This window comes from Strix aluco, chromosome 4, assembly GCF_031877795.1.
Source record: "Strix aluco isolate bStrAlu1 chromosome 4, bStrAlu1.hap1, whole genome shotgun sequence".
NCBI lineage: Eukaryota > Metazoa > Chordata > Aves > Strigiformes > Strigidae > Strix > Strix aluco.
In genome coordinates, this window is record NC_133934.1 from 66,615,513 (window position 1) to 66,640,498 (window position 24,986).

General features: G+C 46.8%; 1 protein-coding gene across 4 annotated transcripts in view; it reads left to right on the plus strand.

Moving 5' to 3' along the window:
• SHROOM3 (shroom family member 3) overlaps positions 1–20,855 on the plus strand; it is a 108,226-nt gene extending 87,371 nt beyond the window's left edge. For 2 of the 4 annotated variants that reach the window (XM_074823422.1, XM_074823420.1), the window contains exons 4-10: positions 768–4,029; positions 7,066–7,142; positions 10,656–11,573; positions 12,653–13,171; positions 13,987–14,137; positions 18,583–18,855; positions 19,492–20,855. In XM_074823422.1, the coding sequence (XP_074679523.1) occupies positions 768–4,029; positions 7,066–7,142; positions 10,656–11,573; positions 12,653–13,171; positions 13,987–14,137; positions 18,583–18,855; positions 19,492–19,851 (5,560 nt within the window). In that variant the 3' untranslated portion in view covers positions 19,852–20,855. The remainder of the gene's footprint in view (positions 1–767; positions 4,030–7,065; positions 7,143–10,655; positions 11,574–12,652; positions 13,172–13,986; positions 14,138–18,582; positions 18,856–19,491) is intronic. The other 2 variants (XM_074823423.1, XM_074823421.1) reach the window with 1 other exon arrangement.
• Positions 20,856–24,986: the final 4,131 nt, after the last annotated feature.

The window sequence follows — 24,986 nt, forward strand, 5'->3', positions numbered from 1 at the left end:
TGAGGTGTAAAAAGAGCCGTGGCTGGTGCAAGGAACTCCCTTCCCACTGATAGAAAGATGTCTGAATATCCTTGTTTTTGAACACATCCTTAGCAGCCACGAGTCCTCTTTCGACACGTGTGTATCTTGGAGCAGGTGCCAAGGTGTACCTGCACCTGCTGACCTACTTGAGGAGGCGGCTGTGAACACTTCCTGGGGCACTCTCAGACTGTTTCTATTGTTGCACCCCCACTTGCCTCCACGCACAAACACATGCATCTCTTCCCTGTCTTGTCAGTTTAGTTTTCTCGCAGCAAACAAACTATCCTTGGGACAGCTGGATTTCCAGGAAGCCTGCCAGGGCATAGCCTTCATCTCCATAAAAAGAAATGAAATGGGGTTAAAAAGAAAGAGATTAGATTCCCCCCAGAATGCCTCTCATGCTCCTCTCCTCCTCCTCGGTGGCGTCGGTGCTCATTCAGCTTTCCAAGTGCTTTGGATAGGTTTGATGGGTGGGGTTGATCCTCCCTGGCTCCAGAGACGCACTGTCTTTCTGTCTGTATTTCCCTCCCACCCTTCTGTGGTAAATAAGAGCCATGTGTTGCAATGTCAAGCAGTTCCTCTTTGTGAACTGGGATGACTGCAAACAGGGGATGGAGTAAGGCCCAAATATGGGTTTTCATCTGCACTTCTCAAAACTAAACATCTTGCTTCTGAGCTCACTTATAAGTTGTTGTGCCTCTCCTCTGCTGACAGTGGGTTTTCACTCTTCTCTCACTCTTCCCCAGCTCCTCAACCAGCGATCTCTCTGGCTATGAGCATGGCTATCTGAGGAGAAGTCCTGATCAGTACAGTTCCCGGGGCAGCATGGAGAGCTTGGACCACTCCTCCCCTGGCTACCACCCTTGTCACCTGTCCCCGGCCAAATCCACCAACAGCATCGACCAGCTCTCCCACCTCCACAGCAAGAGAGACTCTGCCTACAGCTCCTTCTCCACCAACTCTAGCATCCCCGAGTATCCCGCTCCTCCGTTCAGCAAAGAGCAGTCCTGCTCCACGGACAGCATGCAGTCCCGAGGCGGCCTGCAGGAGGGGATGAGGCAAGCTGACATCAGGTACGTTAAGACAGTCTATGACGCCCAGCGAGGGATCTCCGAGGAGTATGAGGTGAAGTCCTCTGCCTTGCATCCAAGCTGCGAGGCCCGGGCCTTGCTGGATGGTCGTGGCCATGGCAGGCTCCACAGCTTCAGCCGGCACAATGCAGCTCCCTCCTGGGCGCAGCCAGGCCAGGGCTCCTTGGACAGCAAGAGCCAGCCCCCCAAGGGGCCTCCCTTGCCTCCCACTCGCAGCGACAGCTACGCAGCCATCAGGCATCACGAAAGGCCCAGCTCATGCGCTGGCATTGATCTGAACAAGCCTGGTCAAACCCAGCCGAAAGGGACCTGGCCTCCGCTTGTCAGCACCCTATCCCAGGGGCCGCTGCTGAAAACTCCATTTGGAGAAGGGCACCTGCACACCGTGGTGGAGAAGAGCCCAGAGAGCAGCCCCACCATGAAGCCCAAGCAGAGCTATTCCCAGCCAGCCCAGCCAGGGCAGCCCCTGCTGCCTACTGGTGTCTACCCAGTACCTTCCCCAGAGCCACACTACGCCCAGGTGCCCCAGCCTTCTGCAAGCAATAATGGGACGCTTTACCCGGCTCTGGCCAAAGAAAGTGGGTACTCTCCACCTCTTCCAGCCTCTTACAACAAGGCTGTAGCCAGCAGCACCCTGGGCTCTGATGAGAATGGAAACCAAAGCACTACAAACAGATCAACCATCTTCTACCAGCCCCCAGCAGCTGAGAGAAAGCATGATGCTGCAGCAAAACTTCTCCAGCAAAAAGCTCCTTGCACGACAAGCCCAGAAGTCTGCCTGACCACGTCAAGAAAGGAGGAGTTGTTACCACCTTACAAGGTAGCACACAGCAACCGAGAGACCTCGAGTACTGCACAGGCCTCCAAACACAGTTTTCAAGCTCTGCAGCCCCAGCTGAGGGATGCTAGTGAGAGGAAACCCCATTACCAGCCCAAAGAGGACTGGACAGCTGAATCCCAGGAGGACAAAAATGGCAATGCACAGAGAAACGAGAGAGATGCTGCTGCTCACCACCAGTGGGGTCACAGCAAGGCCAAGCAGTATGGCTTCTCCTCCCTGCAGAACATCCCAGAGAACTTCAGGAGGCAAAGCAGCTCCGAGCTAAAAGAGATGCAACCAGGCGAGGGTTATTCCAACACCAAACTGTCATTCTTGAACAGCAGCAGTAAAGAGGAGAAGGATCACAGGGGACAGGGGCACAAAGAGTGGAGTGATGTGGACCCACAGGCCTTTGCAAGGCAGGAGGAGGACGGCACGAGTGTGACTCCATTCCATGCTGCTGAGCCAAAGTGTGAAGAGCCTCCTTCTCCACAGCACCCAAAGACATCTGATTTTGGGAGGAGCCGGCTCAGCTCTAGCAGCACCCAAAGCCTTCCCTATGGCAAACCAGATGCTGGCAAGCCCCGCTGCTCAGTGCTGGAGAAGGTCAGCAAGTTTGAGCAGCGAGAGCAAAGCACTCACCGGCCCCAGAGTGCTGGTGTTCCCAGCTTCGGCCAGCACTACGGGCCGAGCAGGACAAGCCAGCCCTCCAGCGCACGGTGCTCTCTACACAGCCTGGAGGACATGCGGAGCAAGCTCCACGAGCCCGGCCAGCTGCCCAGTGAGCCAGGCAGGGTCTCCAGCCCCTCCATCAGGAATGGGAAGCTGGAAGAGGCTGACTGGCGCCCTGTAGAGCTGCAGATGGCAGCTTCGGTGAAGCAGGGAAGACCCAGCGAATACTACAGCCTGTGTCCTGGAAATGAGGGGCAAATAAGGATGGCTCAGCTACCAAGGAGTAAAAGCACATTCCAGCTGGGAGGTGAGCCTGAGAAGGAGATCCTCTGGAAGGATAATATTCCGGATGCCCACGGGTCACAGCTGGACACACCGTTTAACAGGGCCTACAGGAACAGCATTAAAGATGCTCAGTCCAGGGTGCTGAGGGCCACTTCCTTCCGTCGCATCAGCCCCCCGTTCGGGAGTGCACCCAAGAGGACAACCCAGAGGCCTGCCTCAGCCCACGTGGGCATGAGGAGCACAGCAGCATCTCCCCACACCCCAAAGGAGAGGCACAGTATCACGCCAACAGAAGGCAGCCTCTCCACCCTGGACTATGCCAAGACACAGCACATCTCGCGCATCGGGGGCCGAAAGCGGCTGACAGCAGAGCAGAAGAAACGGTCTTACTCAGAGCCGGAGAAGATGAACGAGGTGGGCATCTCTGATGGGGAGCCATCGCCTTTCTCCTTCCAAAAGAAAAGCATCCATTTTGTCTTCCCAGAGAATACGGTGGCTGATCGACGTAAGATCTTTGAAAGGGATGGCAAAGCTTCTTCCACAGTCAGCCTCTCCAAGCCGGAGCTCAAGCAACTCCAGCAGAATGCCCTCGCTGACTACATCGAGCGCAAAACAGGGAGACGGCCATCCTCGCAAGATGTCGGACTGCTGAGGGAGCGCTCCCACAGCTCCTACCTACAAACAGGTGGCCCAGACAGCCAGAGCCTTTCCTCTGCCTCCAGCATGAATTCTCTCCAGGACCAGAACCTTTACCGCCGGAGAGAGTCGGTAGAGCGGATATCGAGGATGGGGCGGATATCTTCTACCCTTCCTCCTGGGCTGATGGGCTGCTTTGATACGAGTGGAGATGAGAAGAAGACAGGGCACCAGGACAGCCCCATCACAAGCCGACCGAAAACAGAGAGATGCTGGGATTACAGAGCCAAAACAGAGCTCACCAAAGGCACGCAGACAGACCCTCTGGGTGTGCAGGGCCAGCCTTGCTACAGGAAGCAGGAGCAGGTCTTTGAAGCACCCTCTACCACCAGGAAATCTGGGAAATCAGTGTCTGTGGAAGACTTGCTTGATAGGTACAACAATCAGACAGTCCCCGTGCATATACGTTCCAGATCGTCTCCCACGGCGGATAAGAAACACCAGGTATGTGGAAACCAGATCATATGTGCAGGCAAGCAGGGTGCTCTGAACCAGGGAATGAGGGGGGATGTCGGAGAACAGGCTGATGTTCAGTCATGGCAGTTACTCTATTGGTTAGAGAGAGGTTAAATGCATGTTGAGATAGAGACAGTTCATTGCTTTTAAATTACCAGGATACTGTTTTGAACGTTTGCTGGTGGGGGACTGCTTCTGTTCAGCTTTCTTACTGTTGGGGCTATTTCAGGGATTTCAGAGGTGCTGGGATTTCAGTGCATATGTTGGTAGTGTGCGTGTGTTACTGCTGCTCTGGACATCCCATCTGAGGTGTCCTGTTCTTACCTGTCAGCATCACTGGCAAAGCACCTTTCTGGTGGGGTGTACCATTAAGGTGGTGATAATGCTGTTGCTGCTTTCCTGCCTTAGCCCACTTTCCTGGTGCAAAGTAGAGAAGATTAAAGGCTGCTTGAAATTGCTCTGGCTCCCACTGTGCCTGACAGTGCTGGGAAATGCTCAGTGAAGGCACTGCCAAGTAACCATTATGTTTTGCCTCCAGCCCTGGAGGGAAACATTGCAGAGAAAACTTAGTGGAGACCCTGGCCACTCTTTCCATGTCCCCTGCTTGGCAGTTGGGAACATTGCACTGATGTCACAAATGGGGAATTCAGCTGACTCCTGTGATGGTAAATAGTAGAAACAGGCTAACTTCTTAAAGAACAACTGCCCAGGCCAGCTCTTCAGCTGGCTGAAATCTTTTCAGACCTATTTAGGTAACTGCAGCTGGTCAAGCCGCACAGATTTACAGCAGTGGTGGGTCTGCTGCTCCATCCCCGTTTCCATGCCAGGCTTCATTCATCATGGGGAGAAGGAGGAAACAACCAAAACGTGCGGACAGGCTCCAGCTCCTTGCTCCAAACAGTCTGAGTGTTTGGACAGTCTCCCATATTTACAGGGCAGCTGAGATCCAGGACATTTCCTTCTACTCTTGCACTTGCTCTGGCCCAGAACAGGTTATCTAGGTGCAACAAAGTGGTATTGAGTCAAGTAATGCCAAGGAGGCTCTGGGCAGCATCTCCCAGAAACAGGCCAAACCAGGGTGCAGGGGTAGAAGCCATCCTCCCAGATTTGTTGTGCACTTCATTCTAAATGTCCTCCCTCGACAGACCTCAGATCCCACACTACGTTTTTAAATAGAATTAAAAAAGCAGCTTGTGAATATCAAGTGACCGGAATGCATTTCCATAACCACTGCTGTCTCATCCCATCATCAGTATTTTTCCACACCAGCCAGGCATCAGGCTCATCTGTGCAATTTTGTCACACTTGCTGATCATTAAGCCTTGCATTCAGTAAGAGGACAGTCCTTAAGAAAGAGTTAGGGTGAAGGCCAAGCTGCAACTCTTTCTCTGCCTCCCAGAACAGTCAGAGTGGCAACAAAAACAGGCATCCAGAAAGAGAAAATCACTAAAATGTACTTTTCAAAGACAGGTTGGACGATGAGCAACCCTAGTTCATTTTTACCCAACCCACTCTCTCGGGCAGGGAGACATACAGGGTAGTTCCTGAGATCCTTATTTCCCCCTTGTGCGCTCATTTTTAATCTTGCATACGTTCAGCAGCCAAGCCAGAGTTTCTGCCTGTTGGAAGCTGGCTTGAGGAAGACAATGAACAGCACTGCAGACCTGCTCACAGGGTCTTAGTTCAAGTGTAGAAGAGGGGAGAGCCCTTACTGCTGTTTCCCAGAGTGATTTAGCTGTATCCGCTTCTGGAATGAGGATTTAGTCCCATAGGCAGCAAAGCACTTAAATCCTAATTCAAGAAAGCATGTTTGACTTCCAGCATATACACCAATCCATAAGTGTCTGTTTGAAAGGGAAGTATATGTTTAAGTGCTCTCTTAATTAGGATTGTTTCTGATCTGTCTCCAATACAAAACCACAGCTATAAAAGCAGGGGACAAAGCCAAAGCAACAGGATGATTTTTATTTTTTTTTTCCTTTTCAGATTTTTTGTGGGAAATGTTTATTTCCAGTTTAGCAGCAGACTTCTCTGCCTCACTGTATGTTTCTAGGGTCCTTGTGTACAGTCTAATGTTCCTTTCAGGCTGCATATAAATCACATTGCAATGTCACTGTAGGAATTTGTTTAAAGATATAAAGAATTTGATAGCCATGTGGAATTACTAGCTCTCAGTCTTCAGAATGCATTCTCAGCCTTCCTTCCTCTGCTTTTTTAGTCTGTCTCAGCCTGCATATCTCAGCTCCCGGACTCTTAAATCAAGATCTGCACTTACCCTCCCTCTGCAGCAACACTGACCAAAAAACCAAATTACTGAGGGTTTGGGGAAGGGGGCACTGAAATGCTCTCTGATGGAGAGATTGTATGGGAGAAAATACTCACCTCTTCAAAAGCAGGCTTAGCATTTGCTTTCATGTCTAGTAATAGCCTGGTGTCCTGTGGTGGGAGCTCTAGGGCAGAGAGAGTCAGATTCACAAAGGTATTTCAGCTGCAAAATCTATCTGGTTTTAGATGACATAAATGCCTAAAGAGGAGGTAGTTCCTGCACTTTGGTTTTCAAAAGAACTAAGTGCCAGACTTTGTGATGTTTTTCAGCACCTCTGCCTGTGGCTGGAATTTCCAGCCTTTGTGGCATTCAGCATCTCTGTGCATTTCAGTCCTGTTTTGGCACAGATTGTTCACTGTTTAGCTTCCCCAGTTAAGGCTGCTTCAGTGCTTGCATGTAAAACAGACGTGAATGCCCAGGTCCCACTGACACCATTGAGCATGTTTTTAGAAGAGGCAAGGGCTTGCTGGGAGGTTTTTAAAAAACATTTCTCCGAATAAGTCGGCCTGTTGGTCCACAATCCATCCAGAAAAAGGCAGACAGGGCCTCTAAGCAGGAGTAGGGAGAGCAGTATGCCATGCTAGAGTTTTCCTCCCATCTGTCTATGGCACATGCTGTGCTCTCTTACTAGGAAGCATCAGTGTTTTGTTATTTGGTTTCGCTTTCTGCTCACTGCTAATACTGTCTTTGCACTCCAGGACCTGCTGAGAAGGGAAAGCAGTGAATTTGACCCCATGGTGAGAGATCCTTTCTATGTGGTCAGCGCAGGAGCCAGGTGGGTATATGTTAATGTCCCCTTTGTCACGGCAGGGTCAGCTCTTGCCATCCTGCTGCCAGCAGCAGTTGTCATGTGTTGTCTGTATAAACGGATGGATCATGACAAACTGGAGAAAACATCTACATGAACACAGTTCTGGGTGTGCTGTGCCCAGCAGAGTTAGGAGGAGTAAGTTGCTGTGAGCTTTTTTTTCACTATAGACATTAATTCACTACCAAGTCGTCCTCATGTCATGTTGGAGCATGTTTCTGCAGCAAATTTCCAGTTACATAACTTCCAAAATGTGTTTGATCTGCTGTTAGAACTCACATCCAGATGCTATCATAACTGAAGGATTCTAAAGGAAAAAATACCTTGATGTTCCACGCTGTCTGGTTTTCTCCAGTCCAGGATGCTGCCTGCCCAAAAGGAAGTGAACATTTGCGTGGACTAAAACCAGGAGATTGCATTGATCTTGCTGAATTGGGGGCTTGCGTTCAGGCTGCTTTCCTTTGTGCAGGCTGGGTATTTTGCTCAGCAACAGGGGAGAGATTTTTTTTTTTTAAAAAATAGGAAAGTGTAATCATAAAACTGAAAATATTAGGACTTATGTAACTATCCACTTAGCAGTGGATTGTTTTGAAGTTAACTAGAACTGAAGTTCATCTTGCTGTATTTACATTTAAATAATAAATAGATGTTTGCCCTAAGCTCTGAGTGCCCAAACAGCTAACTCATATTACAGTAAAAACCATCAAGAGGGACTAAAAGAATTACTCACAAAGGAGCTCTGTTTCTCACAAACTTGCAGTAAATGTCAACCCACTCTGTTGTCACAGTGGGAGTTAACACTGCTGTCTCCAAAGGTTTCACCAGGGAGCTCTGGGTCAGGGAGCAACTGCTAGAAGTAGAGGAAGGCTCCTAGTCTAGCTGGATCTTACTTCTGACTGGCTGGGCATTTTTACCCCTAAGAAGACATAAATCTTGTTTTAGAGGAACTCAATCTGCCTTCAAGCACATCTTTTTATCATTATTTAAAACACACCCATTCACTTGGATTTGGAATAACATTTTCCATTTTTTTTCCTGAGAGAACAATACAACTGTTTTAATTCATCCTGCCTCCCCATTTCTTCATTTCTTCTAGAGACAGCATTTCATCATTTTTCTCTATAACTACTTGCAGTATCCTTGTTTCCCGCCCCCCCCCCCCCCCCCCCCCGCTCCCCAACCTATTTTCCAAGTAACGGGATTGAACACCCAGGCTGAAAACAAGTTTATTGGGGCACGAAATGTAGGTTTCTCATTTTCATGCTTCACTGCACAAAGATTATTAGTATTAACTTAACAGGTTTATGATGTTTCTGCTGCATAGGCGTGCAGCGCACTCTGCAAGCACATTTCTTCTGGGAGATGTGAGGCTGCTTTCCCTTCCCGATCAGAATTGGATTTCCCAAAAGATAAAATGGAAGGATGGGAGAAGACAGGAAAAAGCCCTTGGCTCTGAGGACACAGGGTTCCACTACACAGCCTGCAAATCACTCCCTATGAGCCTCAGCTGCTGAGTGATTTTTCTTACGCTACTGCACCTGAAATGACCTAAAAGAGAATGGGCATGAGTTTTGGAAGCCAGAGGGCTCTGATGCACTGCTGAAGCCGGTAGAAGTTTTACATTTAACTTTCAGTGAGAAGGAGATCTAAATCCTCCGCAGACTGAAAGGGACAGGTAGACCAGGACCTTACGCGTGTCTCAGTGATTCACAGAAGGAGTTCCACTATTAGGATACTGTTGAATGTTCCCTGCCCGGCTGTGAGTATTTCACAGTCTGGTTCATAAGGTGTTATTGTAGCATCTTTCATCCATCGCTTAAGAGATGCAGTCTTTGTCTGTCCTGTGATTGTTAGCCCAAAATAGCTGGTTTTCTAGTCAGTCCTCTCACATCTAATCATCACCATCCTATCACTGTCTACAGAGACCCCATGCACAGGCCCTTCAGGGAAGGCAGTAGCAGGCAGTGGGAATTATGCATCTAGGTTTCTTTGGGACACAGCTGCTTAATGTGCTGGGGAGAACATGGGACCATCCCCATCACCTCTCTTGCTCAAGGAGGAAACTGTCAAATGGTGAAGTTAAGGAAACCCTGGTCACCAATCACTTGGTCCAGTCACACGTGCTCCATGACTTACGCTGCTCCCCAGGTGTCATACAATAGCTGTCTCATAAGCACTGTTGGAAACAGTTGTTGCTCCACCAGTTTTAGAATCCACAATTGCTTCCGCAGTAGGAGAGATCTTTCAATTAGAGAATTACCATCTGGCGTTTCTGACAAACACAGAGCATCTGAAAAGAATACACATTGCTACTGTCCAGGAACCACAGACAATACCAAGAGCAGTCTGTCTGGGAAGTTTACCCACCCCCAGGCAAAGGCTGCCAAATTCTATTCTCAGTTACACCAGAATAAAGCCAGAATGTCTTTGACAAAGTTGTTCTTAATTTGTACCAGTACATCTGAGAGTAAATTCGGGACCCATGTCTCAAACATCAGAGACTGGCATTGTTGTTTTATTTGAACAATACATCTCAAGAACAGAAAATATATTGGCAGTAGAGCTTTACTGTATTCTATTGTTTTATGATATGGCCTCATGTTTTAAGGCCATCATCTCTTGCATCTGCTAATGATATTATTACTGCTTATTTTGTTTTCCAGCTAAATAGCCATACAGGCAAGTAGGTTTGCCTATGTACCCTGAGCAGGATCCTCACTTCAAAGGCCAGACACTGTTTCTCAGACTCACATGAGAATGTCTTAAAAGACCTGGAAGGAATAATTTAATCTGCTGGCCTTGCAGCCTTAACATTTGTTTGCATTTGAAGTGTTTTCGCTTTGGTTTTTGTAACACCTGCCTACTTGAGTGGGGCTCTTTCTTCTAACAGGATTCCATGGTTGTAAAAGCTTTTTTTTTTCTCTGCAGTCAAAATAGTGCATTTTTTGGCCTCACTTTGTTCTCTGAAACAGTTGAATCATTTTAATGGCACCTTTCCAAAAGGATCAGATAATGTTATGGGAATTTTTGGCCCATAAAGCTGAAATTCTTAAAATTATCAGCAGTTGACAATGGAGTTTGATGATAGGTAGTGTCTAGTAGTCTATCTTACAGCAGTTGCCACTGGTCCCATCTGTAACAAACAAAATTCAAAGCAAGGGTGGAGAGCACTTAGGTTTTCCTAAAATTTTTTCTGTTAAGTTATTGCTGTGATGTTGCTACCTGTGTGCACGTATGTGTGTGATCTAGTGCACACTGAAAATGACGGGAGATGGTGAGTGGGAATGGATCTGGCTCTGTGTCCCTAACATTAGTAGACTGGATTTTAGTACCAGTTTCAAAGCACAGCTGCACTTCACCTAGATCAGCAGGCACTGACCCAGGCCTCAGATACGGTTGCGTAATTTGCTCATTAAGGAGGTGCTTTTCTGGCTCATTGATTAATTATTAATCTTATCATGGTTTGTCTCTTGGTATTAGGTCTTTCAGCAAGAAAGAAAGAAGCCACTCAGAAAAAATGGCGTTTACAAGTTATTATCCCCATCCTCACCACAGCAGCGAGGTTGTCACTGGGTCCACCACACTGACCGAGAACCACAAGCTCTCAGAACTTTCCAGACCAGATAGCAGGACTTCTGCATTTGCCCCATCCCCAACAGAGGCAAGGAGTCACTATCCTGAGCAAAAGCAAGGCTTTAAACCCTTGTTCCTTAACCTTACTCCTTCTGGATCTGGCCAGACCTCCCCTAATACACCCACCCAGACTCCCTCAGACTTCCAGAGCACAGGTGATGGCCAGGCTCTGAGACAGCACCATGCCAAACAAGATGCTGTTCCCCCTGAGGGCAACAGTAATATTCAGGCACAGTCTTTGGATGCTGTCCAGGATAGATCACCCAAGACTCCCACAGAAGAAATTATGTGGAGAAGGAAAGGCGGGCTGCTTCACAGATCACTCCCACCCAAAGCGGTGTGGGCTCATTCAGTCAAAGACAATAGCTACCCAAGGGCTACGGTGTCTCCTCCAGTGGCTGGGCCAAAGTTCTCCCAGAGGTGGCAGTCCCTGCCAACACAGAGCAGCACTTCTTCTGACCCAGAGACTCCTTCTCCCCAGGGGACAACCCATCTTCGGATCTCAGAGTCGGGCCTGCAGCTCACGCCCCCACCATTGCTGCAGGATGATGAAGACGACGAGGTTTTTGTCATGCCTTCCCAGCCCGGTGTCGTTGCTCCACCCTTCTCACCCCCACTGCCATCCCGTCCTTTTCCTGAGCTGAGCTCTTGCACTTCTGCAAACGGCACGGAGGAATTCCCACCTCCTCCCCCACCAGTGGTGCTTGAGAGGAATGGGGCAGCTGGAGACAAATCCACCAGGCTCTCGGAGGAGGCCACAATGAGGTAAGGGAGAGCTGTAATGCAGCGTCTCAGGCGTTGTAGGGCCATATACAGTAAGATATGTGGGGCTCCAGACAAATGTGACTGACCTCTGCAGCTCTGCGTGCCACGATGACCCACCCGCAGCTGCCGGCTGAGCAGGAAGCTCACATGCACACGTTATAAGGGCAGAGGGACAGACAGACAGGCTCAGTGCTGCTAGGCTCTGCTGGCTGCCAAGAGTGTTGTCAAATGGTGTGGCCAGGGCAGGGGACAAAGCAAGAAGGCAAAAAGCTTTGTGGCCCATCAGGAGATGCACTGACAGGTGCTTAGCCGACAGGGCAAGGGGCATTATGGGTGAGAAACTATCCTAGTCTCACTATCCTAATCCCTGTAGATTTCAGTGGGGCTGCTTCTTACTCGCTCCAGCATGAAGAGTTAAAATGGCTGCTGACTGCTTCTGGTTACTGGTTTTTGAGAGAGATCTATGAAAATCCATGATGGTTTTTCCAAACAGTTAGTTTCCCAGAATATATTTTAGACCTGGCACAAAATAATGCTGTTATGAAACAGTGACCATCTGCCAAGAATTGACAACACAAATATGTCACAGTCACACTTATAGTGAATTTTTCCTAAAGGATAGGACTTTGGGCTAGGGGCCCAGCTGATTTAACTCGGCACAGCTTCCCTTGCTCCCAAGGAGCTGCTCTGATTTCCATCCGGGAAGAATCTGGCCAGGGTTGTAGTAGTGGTTAGCTTTTCCAGTGTGAAAAGGACAAACGGGTATAGACTGCTCAGGATGGTACTCCCAGGTGGTGAGATGCAATGTCCCAGCCTGTGAGCAGAAAACAAAGTTTCTTGTCACTTACAAGTTCTTTCTGTGTTGGAACGACAAAACAGCAGTGTCTAGGTTGAGGAGACAGTATGCTTCTGGTGCCAGTAGCTTCATACTGTGGGCCTTTCCATGTTGAAATGAGAAGTAAGACACAAAAATAAGTGAGAGAGAAGGAAAACTTACTTGTCTTAGGCTTTCACCATGTGTTCACAATGGTCCTGTGTGATAAGTTTGTCTTCATCTCACAGAATTTTTCTGTCCATAGCAGTTTCAAAAGCTTTCCCAAAGCCCTGGCCGAGAGGGAAATAACAGGGTTGGGCACCAGTATTGGTGAAGATCAGTGGCCCCTCTTGCCACCTGCATCAAAAAGGACTAGCTCTCCATCTGCTGTGGATAAGCAGCACCAGTTACCTGCTTCTTCTGAAGGGCCTCAAAGTGCTGATAGACAGCCCATACCTCAACCTGAAGGTAACCACAGAGAGCCAGCGATCATCACCAGAGAGTCAGAAAATGACAGCCCGGACTCCAGGATACTCAGCGCAGCACCTCCAGTGAAGACAAAGAAAAAGACCCCAGAGGATATTAAGTCAGAGGCTCTAGCAAAAGAAATTGTCCATAAAGACAAGTCTCTGGCTGATATCCTGGATCCAGATTCCAAAATGAAGACAACCATGGACTTAATGGAAGGGCTTTTCCCTGGTGGAACCAGCTTGCTGAAGGAGAACAACATGAAAAGGAAGATGACGCAGAAGAAAGCTAGCAGGACAGCAGTCGAAGATGACACGTAAGCACTGCTTGTTTGGGCTGTGGGGCAGTGTTGCAGCAGAACTCGCTGCTTGCTTGCTTTGAAGGACAAGCCTGTGCTGAATTTTTCTGCATCTGTATAGGTGGGTGCTGGCAGAGAGCGAGTTCCTCAGTTGTTAGGTGTGAGGGCTGTCAGTGCATTTCTGAATGCCCTTTCTCATGAGCTCAGCTGCCTGTGTGGCCTTTGAGCTCACCTCTCTGGGCTGTGTGTGGAAAACAACACTGAGCTTGATAACAGGGCAGGAAATAAACCATCTCTGGAGATGTTATTTGATTTTGCTATCTTAACCTTTGTAATCTGAAGCAATTCAGTCCAAAGCAAAGTAACAGAAATATGAGAGTAAAATCAGGACCGAAACAGTGGTGGGCAGAAAGATAATGAGAGGCCAAATTTTGGAAGGAGGTATGGGGGCACCTACTTATTACAGGGGGGGATGCAAAGATCAGCCCAAGTCCTCCAGCTGGAGAACCATATAGAAGTAAGTTGTAATACTTCATGCCAGATCAATCTAGCCATCACTAGCTGAGCTGTGCTGGTTTACCTTCAGCAAGGATCTGATCCTGTATCTGATCCTGTTAACCAGTCACCATTTAAAGAGAGCAGCAGTGCTGTTCTGTGCAGGGGAGAGATGGGAAAGCAGCTGACATGCACCCTCTGATGGCAGGAATCGGCCATTTCATTTGCGGTTAGTAATGCTGAGAAGGTACCAAAGAGGGAGTGCTGGAAAACCGTAGATCTAGGCACGGCAAAAAGTCAGGCTCAGGCTGAACTCCTTTTTCTTCACTGTGATGTAGGAGAGAAGAAAAGGAAGCTCCTGTAACTCTGGTCACCTGTCCTGCTTATTACAGTGTCTCTGCACCCAAAGCAGAACTGCTGAATAAAATCAAGGACTTGCCAGAAGAAGTAGGTGAGGAAGAGGAGCTGCTGGACATCAATGAGAAGAAGGTAAATTCAGCACACACCACGATTTGCTGGTTACGTTCCTGAAATAATAATAAGCCCTAAAGTAAATGCATTTCTATTTAATGTCAGCTTTTGGCAGTCTCAAGTTGCGTAGGGGCTGGGTAGGTTTAGGCCACCTGCAGAGCTTCATTAGGGTGACCCAGATTGAATGAAGAGAGCTAATCTGAATACTCACTGCAAATCTGAGTACAAATCTTGCACAACCCTGAGGCAGGCCTGTATTATGCCAAATGCTGAGCATACAGGTTGTAAGAGGCTGTCCTTGTCCCACAGCAAGCAAGGAAAAGGGAAAGATGAAGTGACTTGAGCAAGGACTTCGGGCTGAGAGAGTTGGGGTTGTTCAGCCTGGAGAAGAGAAGGCTCTGGGGAGACCTCATACCGGCCTTCCAGTACTTAAAGGGGGCCTGCAGGAAAGATGGGGAGAGACTCTTTATCAGGGAGTGTAGGGATAGGATGAGGGGTAATGGTTTTAAACTGAAAGAGGGTAGATTTAGGTTAGATACCGGGAAGAAATTCTTTACTCTGAAGGTGGTGAGACACTGGCACAGGTTGCTCAGAGAAGTTGTGGCTGCCCCCTCCCTGGCAGTGTTCAAGGCCAGGTTGGACGGGGCTTTGAGGAACCTGGTCTAGTGGAAGGTGTCCCTGCCCATGGCAGGGGGGTTGGAACTAGGTGATCTTAAATGGTCCCTTCCAACCCAAACTATTCTGTAATCCTATCCTATGGTAAGGACAGCTGGGGTTAGAAACAGGAACAGAGTCCAGCTAGTGACTGCACTGAGTGCATGAGGTTTCACCCTAGGATTTTCCTCTTCAGTGAAGCCAATTTAACCATTTTACCTGCTGTCTGCACTCACTGTCTCCAAAGAAACACCGGTTACTCTTTTTTTCCCCCCACACTTTATTGTTTCACTGACGTGCTGAAAGCCATGTGCACCTCAGCAGCTCAGTTAGTACAACCTCAACGTGATGACTTAGGTGGGAGGAGAGCAGAGCAGGAGAGGAGAAAACATTTTCCTCTCTTATTGCAGCTACATTTCACTGAGGAATGGCCCCTGCAGTTCTTGCTGTAGGCTTGGGTGCTCTGTCTTCCAGGGCTTTTGCGGGGCCTTCTAATTTGCCCCTGTGGTTGTCTAACATTGGTTACCTGGTAATTACAGACATGTTGCAAAGCTGGTAAATCCCAAGGAGCCACAGGCAGGTAGTTGCCTGTCTGTGCCTCCTTTCACACACCTACTACTTTGTGTCAAAAGCAGCTGTGCCTGTCTGTAAATTTAAAACATCCTACATTGCACTGGACAGAGTAGCACAGCCCATATTCATGCTGTTTGTCCAACAGCAGAGTTTAAACATACTGAAGGATACAAATATTTGTGCAAGTCCCATATGCTGTAAATATTGTACTTAATTCTTCCTGCACTAAAATCAAGCATGGATTTAAAGAAAGGCTCCCAAACTCAGCCTCTCTGTCAAAGTGCAGAGAATTCATGTGTCTCTAGCAGAACTCCACATTTTCTCTCTGGGTCCTCATCCCCATGCCATGTGTAAAAACGCAGAGAGAAGACGTGACGCTGGGTGATGTTTGCGAGCATGCAATTTGTCCTGCAGCTCTGACTTGGAGAGCTCACCTCTCTTTTTCATATTGCCTTACTGTGTCTGTTCTCAGCTTTTATCTGCTAAGCAAAATCTGCTCCCTACCAGGATTTAATACAATGACAGCTAGAATGGGACATCCATCAGAGTGCTCTGTAACACAAATTAGGAGTACTAAGTGAGTAGATGAGCCCTATTTTGTGGAGCATTTGAGGTGCAGGTAGGACCCTGTCAAGTCTTTAGGAGCTGTCGGACCAGGCCACTGGAATGGGTTAGAGACACTCACCGTGCCTGCCATGTCTTATTTCTGTGGTCCAGCATGGATTCTGGGTAGCACATCTACACAGATAGATCATACATGTGCTGCGAAGCAAAAGCATTTGCCTAAGGCCTTTGTCTGCTGATTTTAATTATCTGGCCCAAGCCATTGGTTGTAGAGCACCCAGCTTGGAAGGTAATTGCAGCCCCTGCTGCGTCTGTAGCATTCGATCTATTCTTGGGGTGCTGTTCACTTCAAACCCGGCTGCCTGCTTATACCAACGTGAATGGTAGGGAGTGATTAAACAAGAGGAGGATGCTGCTCCAAGGAGTTGGTGGACATGCTGCAAGCATCTGACAGGCTTGCAAGTAGAGGTAAGCCTGCCATGGAGGACAAGTCCCAGGCCTCAAAGGTTACATTTGCATGGAAAAACAGAAGTAGATGGGAGTGATTAGGCCCAGACAGCAAGATCTGCCTGGCATGTTTGTTCATGGTCTGTGTGAAAGAACATTTGCATAGGCATTATCTGAGAAGGCTCTGAGAGGTCATTTGGATAAACAAGCTCATTTCCATTGTAAGTATGCAAAGGAGCTATATTGGTTGGCATCTGGGATTGCAGGAGAGTCACTGATTAATGAACACAAAGCAAGTATTTTGTTCACAGTCCCCTCTCCAGCTCCCATGCCTTCACAACAAAGGTACGGCACTCCCATAGCCTCCTGCTGTGGTTGGAGGGCAGGTCTGCACCTTGAGCAAAGCTACCAGAGCAGGGAGGAACAACTGGCAGTTCTGAGCAGCTTGGTTCTCCTGAAAACCTGTCGAGAATAATGCCAGACTTTGTGTCCAGTCCTGCTATAGAGTTTTCCCCACTGGCATTATAATAATTGAAAACAGTTCCATTCTTTTGCTCCTCAGGATTTGGTCCAGCAATCAACTGGTGAGGACCTCTGATCTTTCTTTTGAAGGTGACATTAGCATCATAGGCACAGGGAAGGGCAAGTGTTGGTTCTTGTCTCTGGGTGATACCTGTGCTACTGAGGGGAGTATTTAAGTAAAGGAGTTTTGGCTGTCCCTTATCCTGGCAGGTGGGATTTAGTAGCACTTTTGCTCTCCTCTCCCTCTGAACTACCGTGCCAACAAACAGCAGGACTTAGCAGTTATTCCAGCATAAGCCTGGTAGCTGATGTTTGTTTCAAGAGAACACTACTCGCATTTTATTCAGCCTTTGCATATATGTAGAAGCTGACAGTAGACTCTAGTGCAGCCACAAAACCATGCACTGCAGAGGATGCAGGCAGTGTACCATCTAGTGGTGTCTGGCTAAATGGTGCCATTAGCTTCCTGGCTGCCAAACCAACCTTTTAAACCCCACTCTGACAGGCTGCCCCTGCAGATAAGGGCCAATTCAGAGCAACCCCCAGCCTGATCTGGGTTTGAAGATCCTTCCTCCTTTGAAGTAGACTGCCTTCCTACTTGAAATGACCATGAGTTTTGATGGAAAGATGACCTTGAGAGAATATTTTCAGGCAACTTTGTGATTTACTTCTATTTTGCAGTGTTTGTATGCAGAGTAGATTAACGTACATGTAACGGTACCTCAGCAGTGCACAAACCAAAGAGACTGAAAATACCCAACCCTTGTATGCAGAGTTTTTCCTGCTCTCAGTGCTCTCAGTCCTAAGTAAATGGAAGCAAGAATTGCAAGCCCTAGGCCATAGACTTCTGCTTTTGCATATGCCTTTCCCCTAAATCCTAACAGAAATAAGGATCTCCAGCACACGTGCAGCACTGCTCTTTCTGGAGTAACTGAACCCTGGGGGGGCCTCCTTTTCTCCAGCAGTGAAAGAGTTGCTAGCATTTTCACAAAATGGGTGTGTGCTCTGAATGTCTTTGCCCAGTCACTAAGTAAATTTAGAACATCTTCGGTGTAAATGCTTGCTTGATGCCTCTCTGTGTGAGGCAGTGCCTGCACAGGCAGGGAGTTTGGATCATGGTTGAATTTGAGGCTTGTACCTCAACACTGAGGTGGCTGAGTAAGGAGTAGTCAGTAGTTTCAGGGTGCTATAGGAAGGGGAAATATGTAGCAATTCCTTCTTTCTTGCTAAGCCATATGTAATTAGTAAGTGTCAGCTCAGCCTCTTGTCATGCCATTTTTCTGCCAGTTGTTTTGTACAGTTCTGGGTCATAAAAACTATAACAAGAAAAGGCTGGGGCAGGGAGTGGGGAATATGCAGGAGAAGTAGCTGTAGCTCTTCTCACTCGGAGACCTGAAAGAACCTACATCTTTCAGATGTAGGTAGCTGGGTATCAGAATATGGTACACCAAATCAGATGTCTCTTCTATAAATGTTTGTTGATGGTAGAACAAATATATCTTCATGCAATCTGACTGGGTATTCATATTATCACCTGGATGTGGAATTTCAGAGTTTTCTCTGCTTCTTCTTTAATGTCTTGTCAGCTGTTGCTGACTTGATCCCGCTTCTCAGGAACTATAGCCATATCCTCTTGTCATCATCCATATGACCAGGGTGATCATGGTAATGACCGATGTGGCAATGTGTTTCCTTTCTGACAGGCTGAGCTCATCGGGAGCTTGACCCACAAACTGGAAATCCTGAAGGAAGCCAAGGAGGGCCTGCTAGCAGATATTAAGATGAATAATGCTCTTGGAGAGGAGGTGGAGCTGTTGATCAGCAAGCTATGCAAACCTAACGAGTTTGACAAGTACAAGATGTTCATTGGCGATTTGGATAAGGTGGTGAACCTCTTGCTCTCCCTCTCAGGACGCCTGGCCCGCGTAGAGAACGTTCTGAGTAGTCTGGGGGAAAATGCCAACAGCGAAGAGCGGGTATGTATCTGCACAGCCATAGGGTTTTGGCCTTTTTTAGGGTGCAGGACAGCAGCAGTCACAAGAACGTGCTTGTGTAAGCTAGGACCTCCATGGGCTCACAGGAAGGCAGGTATCTTGATGCTTATGTATAAGCAAACTCGGTTCTGTCTGTGGGAATCTTGGTCCCGGTTTATATAAACGTCTCAGATCCTGCAGCTTTGTCTCAAAACGGAATGGCCATGTTCGGGACAGCACGTCTGTGCCCTGTGGCTGGAGGAAAGGCTCTTTTGTGGTGTGAGTCATGGAATGACCCACTGCCTTTTGCCTCAGTTGAAGCTGCGTTTTAACATTCTTTGGGTAGTTGTGAGAGACAAAGCCAGGTTTACCTGGTAGTTGTTGCTTTCAAGTAAGTTTTAGTGACTGTCTTGGAGCGCTTTCTGCCCTACATTGACTAGAACATTCAAAGTCTGATTCTGTGGGATTCACATTCAATCTGTAGTGAGGAATTCATCCTCCTCCCCCAGGCTTTTGACTGTGTGTCTGGGAGCTTAGCAGCCATCCCGCCTCCACCAAAGGTGGTGTTGGGAGGAAGGAGAGGGGGGATGAGTGAGTTTGGTGCTGCTGATACTGAAGCGCTCTCTCTGATGTGTGCAGAGTTCACTGAACGAGAAGAGGAAACTGCTGGCTGGCCAGCACGAAGATGCCCGGGAACTGAAGGAAAACCTTGACCGTCGAGAACGGGTGGTCTTGGAGATCCTGGGCAACTACCTCTCTGAGGAACAGCTCCAGGATTACCAGCACTTTGTAAAGATGAAGTCCGCACTCCTCATAGAGCAACGAGAGCTAGATGACAAAATCAAACTGGGCCAGGAACAGCTCAAGTGCCTGATGGAAAGCCTCCCCACAGACTTCAAGCCCAGGGATGCAACAGCAGCAGCTGCCCTAGCTGCAGCACTTGCTACCTCCACCGGGGTCGGTGGTAAAACACCTCCAGCAGCCTCTTCCTCACTCTAACCTTTCCCAGGTAGACCTTGGATACAGTCCTCCTGCTCGAGTTTATTTAATCCAAGTACTTGGCAGATGGTTCTCTACAAAGACAATGAACGGAGACAGGTTTAAAACAAGATTTTAATGAAGGAAAAAAATAGCAATAATAAAGGTTTTATTTTCTTTTCCTTCCACATCTGCTTCCTGGGAACTTAAATCAATGTGGAGGGAAATCTTCTCCTGACAGAGATGAGGAAGAGTCTCACGAGAATTAAACACATTACCTTTAATAAAAAACATGACCTCTTCTCTTACCTCCCTTTCCTGCCTATCTGGCACCTCATTAAATAATGAAGGATCTAAAAGAATGAAGCCTTAAAAATAAAACCAACCCATTCTACTGAACATTATTGATATTTATATTTTTTAAAGAGCAAGACAGAATGTGTAAGTTTTTGTACATACTCTAATCAGTTACTTGATCCTACTTTGTTCTGTATGTAGAAAAGACATTTAATTTTGTATTTTGTGAAAACCTTAACAAAAAGAGGGAACCCCAAAGATAGTCATGCATTAGCTTGGAACATCTCTTCGTGGTTTTGTTGCTGTTGTTGTTGTTTTTTAATATAATAAAGGGCTACCAGAAGAAGCTTCAACCTTTTTCAACACATGGTAAATATACCATTAAGTGGCCTTATGATGGAGATTTTGACAAGGAAAATAGAATCTTTCGTCTTCTGGATCTTGCAATCCTCTGATTGTGGAGTTTAAACACACTTTTATGAGAACCTGCATCTCAGGAGTCCAAGTCAGCACGAAGTAATCAGCTCAGGTCTGGACTCAGGGCAGGAGCGTTGGGGGGAAGTCTATTTTGAATAATCTCACTTGTGATCTGTGTTACTGTTGCAGGCTGAATGCATTTCAGTGAGATGTGAGAGGGATCTCTAATGAAATAATTTACGTGCTTGTTTCTGTGAAGGGATTATGTACACTAGGACTTCTTTCATATAGCAATACATCTGTTGTCTGAACCCACCTCATCAGAAATTATTTTACAAGCTAGAAGAGGCATTAACTTGAAATCTGGATATTCTTTTCCTGCCCACTGAAAACATGCACGTGTAATGATAATGTTGTGCACCCTGGGTAGATAGACAAGAGTCTCCATAAAGACTCTTGGATTATTTCCTAGTCAGGGAAACCTGGAGTAACTACAGTTGCCTGACTCAACTTTACTATGTCAATTTACCAAGTGCTGGAGGATTGCTACCAGTTTGCAGTCAGCAAAGCAGATTGTGGCAGACTCTCTTTTTCTGTATGGAATGTGCTTTCCTCTCTAACGTCACTGTTTAACGAAATGGCTAGAAGCTGCATGAACAGATTACCACCGTGGCTGATGAGCCAGATTCAGGTCGCCTCTCTTCTGACCTGAAGCAGTGCTTGAAGCTTCTCCTTTCTCCAGGGTGTTGTTCATCCCATCCTATCTCGCCACCAGGACCAGAGCAGAGATTTTAGTCATGTAGTTTTTAAGTCCATTCGTTTTGAATTTCAACTCTAGCATGTGACAGAAAATGACAAAATTCATTGCTCTCAATGCTGGTTTTAAAGCCCCTTGTTTTTTTAACAGCTCACATCATAGCTCTTCTACAGGCAGCTTGGCAGACTAAAGAAAATGCCAATGCCCTTCTGTCATATCAAGCATCAATTCTCCAGTGTCCAGAAGAAAATCTACCTGATTTTGTAATGCTTTTAGAAGCAGCAAGCCAATTACCTGTGATGACAGCGAACATATCCTTTTCATTATTTTTGAACTTGAACGCTGTTCAGGCTCATACAGCATTTCATGAGAACTCCAAGCAGGGAAACTGATTTTTATGCCTTAATAGCCAAATCAAAAACAAAATTGGAGAAAAAGTATTTTGGGGTCACTCAAGAATAATTATTTGTTTGAGTGAAGTTTCAGGAAAACAGTGGGGGAAGCTGTTTAAAGCCAACCAAAACATTAATTTGTCCTAAAGAAAAATCCTACACAGTACTTCAGTTTAGTTTATTATATTTAAAAGTTGTTTTAATTTAGATTTTATTTTTGCAGCCACCCTTCCATCCTACAGTTACCAAAACAAACCAGAAAGACTTGGCAAATCTGGCAAGCCTTTGTGAACAGCCTGAGACCAGCCAGCATTGCATTTTCCATTTAGTAAGTTCTTTCCTGAAAAAGAAAGCCCGGCAGTCTACCCTCGGGTCAGGAAGAGTCTCAGGTGCAAACAGGGTCTGCCTGTTTGCTCCAGGAACCAGTACTGACTGAGGGGGAGCACCTCCAGCTGTCGCCTTCACCCTCACGGAATGCATGACTGACAGCAGTCGTCACTCTGCATGCTGGCGTTACACTGCAAGTGAAGTGTTTCCAAGTGGCACGCAGTCGGCCAGCTTTGTGGTGGTGGTATATAAGGCTTTACTAAATAGTGTATAAAACAGTTTCTTTTGTCAGGTTTCCAGCTAAAAATTTTGAGGTTAAGGATTCATGGTGGTTTACAGGAAATTCAGATGTTTGGTCCAGCAAGTTTGGGGGTTGATGATGAAAGTCCTACATGTGCTCCACTGTACACACAAACATCAGCTAATGAAGCAAGTGATAAAGTGATAGCTATTTACATTTTTATAACAGCTTAGATCTTCAGGTGAAAAATTAGTTAAAGCCCGTATTTCTGTTATAAGTGCTGGTAAGTTTATCATTAGGTAAAGTGTCTTTGCAGAAGTTTTTTCAAAAATGGGTCTCCTAACTGCAAGGTTTGCTGAGTCTCGTAGAAGTACATCTTGACATGTATTTAAAGGAAATTTAATATTGGCCAAGCCAGTAGATTTACTTCTCAGTGCCTTTGGCAAAAAGGGGAACTTCCTCATTGCTCCTTATCCCACCTTGCTTTTCTCTTGTGTTTTTAAAACTAGACTATAATGGAAACTCGTTTCCCAGTGATGACATGATTTCATGGGACAAGAATACCATGGACAAATTTTTACACTTACTGCCTAGTCCTTGTAAACTTACTGAAACAAACCTGATTTTTGGGTCTTGCTACATGAGATTTTTAGATCTGAACCTGTAGTTATGTAGCTGCAGTGGAGAAAGCCAGTAAGCTAGATAAAGCGAGCCTGATTTGCATTGCTACCCCATCCCCAAAATGCAGTGTTTGTGCATCCCAGAGCTGGGCTATTTCCCCTTGCAACTGCAGCAGGGGCTAAATGTTACAGCATGTTAAAACCAAATGATTCAAAACACATCTTGCAACAAACAGTGGTTTTCAACGGGTGGGCATTTTTGCTAAAAATGAGCCTTATTCTTAAAATTGAAACATCTACTTGGGATATTGAAATGGAATACCCTGGCTCCCACCCTGCCGTGGGGACAGCCACACTGGCTGAGTTTGCCGGCCAGCCTGTGTGGCCTCCTTCTGTAGGAGACAGTGGATGAGACTCTTCTCCAAGTCGGTTCAGAGTACCTGAGTCAAGCGCCTTCTCCAAAGCGGTCTCTGGAGAACTCTGTTGGCTGTTGAAGGATCCTGCAACAGCTACCTGGCCCATTCAGCTGGCTACAGTCGATGCCTAGCACAGGGTGAAGCACACAGTCTCTCTTCACTAGCTTGAGGAAAAATCCTAGTAAGGACAAAGCAGTTACACTCTTGACATACATTGCCAGTTCAAAGTAAAAGCTAGTTTTACAAAAGCAACAGGGTGCCTCATTGCCTGTTATGTGACATTGCGTTTGCACATTACAGTTAGAAATGTAGCATTTTTTGTGAGTCAGCATTCCTTAAATTATTATCTTGAATTTCCAGCCAGTTTCTGAGGTACCTCCCAGGAAAAAGGCAGATACAAATCATCATTCGACAGCCTCCTCCTCAGGCTGTAGCCATGGCACTAGAGAGCTGGGGTGCACTTTTCCTGGGCTTTGAAAGTAATCAAACTGCACTGCTGTCTTAGCACCCAGACCCAGCATGGGGGAACAGAAAAAGATGGAGGCATGCAGTTGCACTGTGATGCTGTCTATTGTGCAGGATATTGAAGCAGGTCTTTTAAATCTAGCTCTCAGTAAGTCCTCACATGCTTTTAGCAACATGCTGTGCCTACAGTCTGCTCTGCCATGCCATGCCACGTGATACAAGTGCTGTGAAAATGTAGTCATCCAACTTACTTACAATTTGCTTTTTTTTATCAGAGCCCTTGTGCGATTAATGGTCACAAGGAATTCACGTCAGATGCTTTCCTCAAGACTAAATCTATTAAAGAGTGTTTACATGCTAGGGTCTGTTGGTTGTAAGTTTACACACAAGATCTTTCGTGAAGGTTACCTATAAAATTGGTCAAACACAGAGCACCAAAACAGTTTATGTGTCAGGCCTCATCCATCATCTCTGCAATTTAGCTGCTGTCACGATTGTTTAGATGGTAATTAAGAGAAAAAGGCAAACTGAACTGGATAGCATTTCATACTCACTCCACACAAATCCTGAATATTAACATGAGCAGTGACTTGTCATTTGCTAAATGGGAAACAGAGCGAGCTTTTCATAGGAGAGCCCATACTTTAAATCAGTATGAGCAAACTAGGGGCCTATCTAGAGACCCAATCCCCAGGTTTCTCTGTGCCTTATTCAGCCATCCACCAAGCCAGTGTTTACATCTGGGCTTGAGTCATATAAGACTTGTTTCTTCCTTTATATCCTTTCCAGAGAAGATGTATGCTGACCGTGGCATAGCGTTATGGTTTGGCTGTGTTCCTACAGGACTGTTGCTTGTGCCTCTGCACATAAACTGTCATACACCTCTTGTGTATTACAGGGTTTTTCTAGCAATGTGTGACTAACAAGCATAATTTGTGTTGTGCAACAGAATGTTTTTATGTGGCCAGAGTTGTCTCAGTCTAGGACATGATCCTTTCCTGCCTTGGTTGGACAGACTCTGCTGTCCCTCTTCGATACAAACTGCAGAAATAGGATGAATTCAGGGTGTCAAGTAGTCCAGAGGGTGGTTGCCAGACACTTACACACATGCAGCTTATGCTGTTGCTTATGTGCACACAGTAACACAGCCTCTCCAGCTGTAGCTCTGGCTTTTGTGCAGCTTTCTGCACTTCAGTGTTAAAAGTCCTTGCAACAAATCTGCTT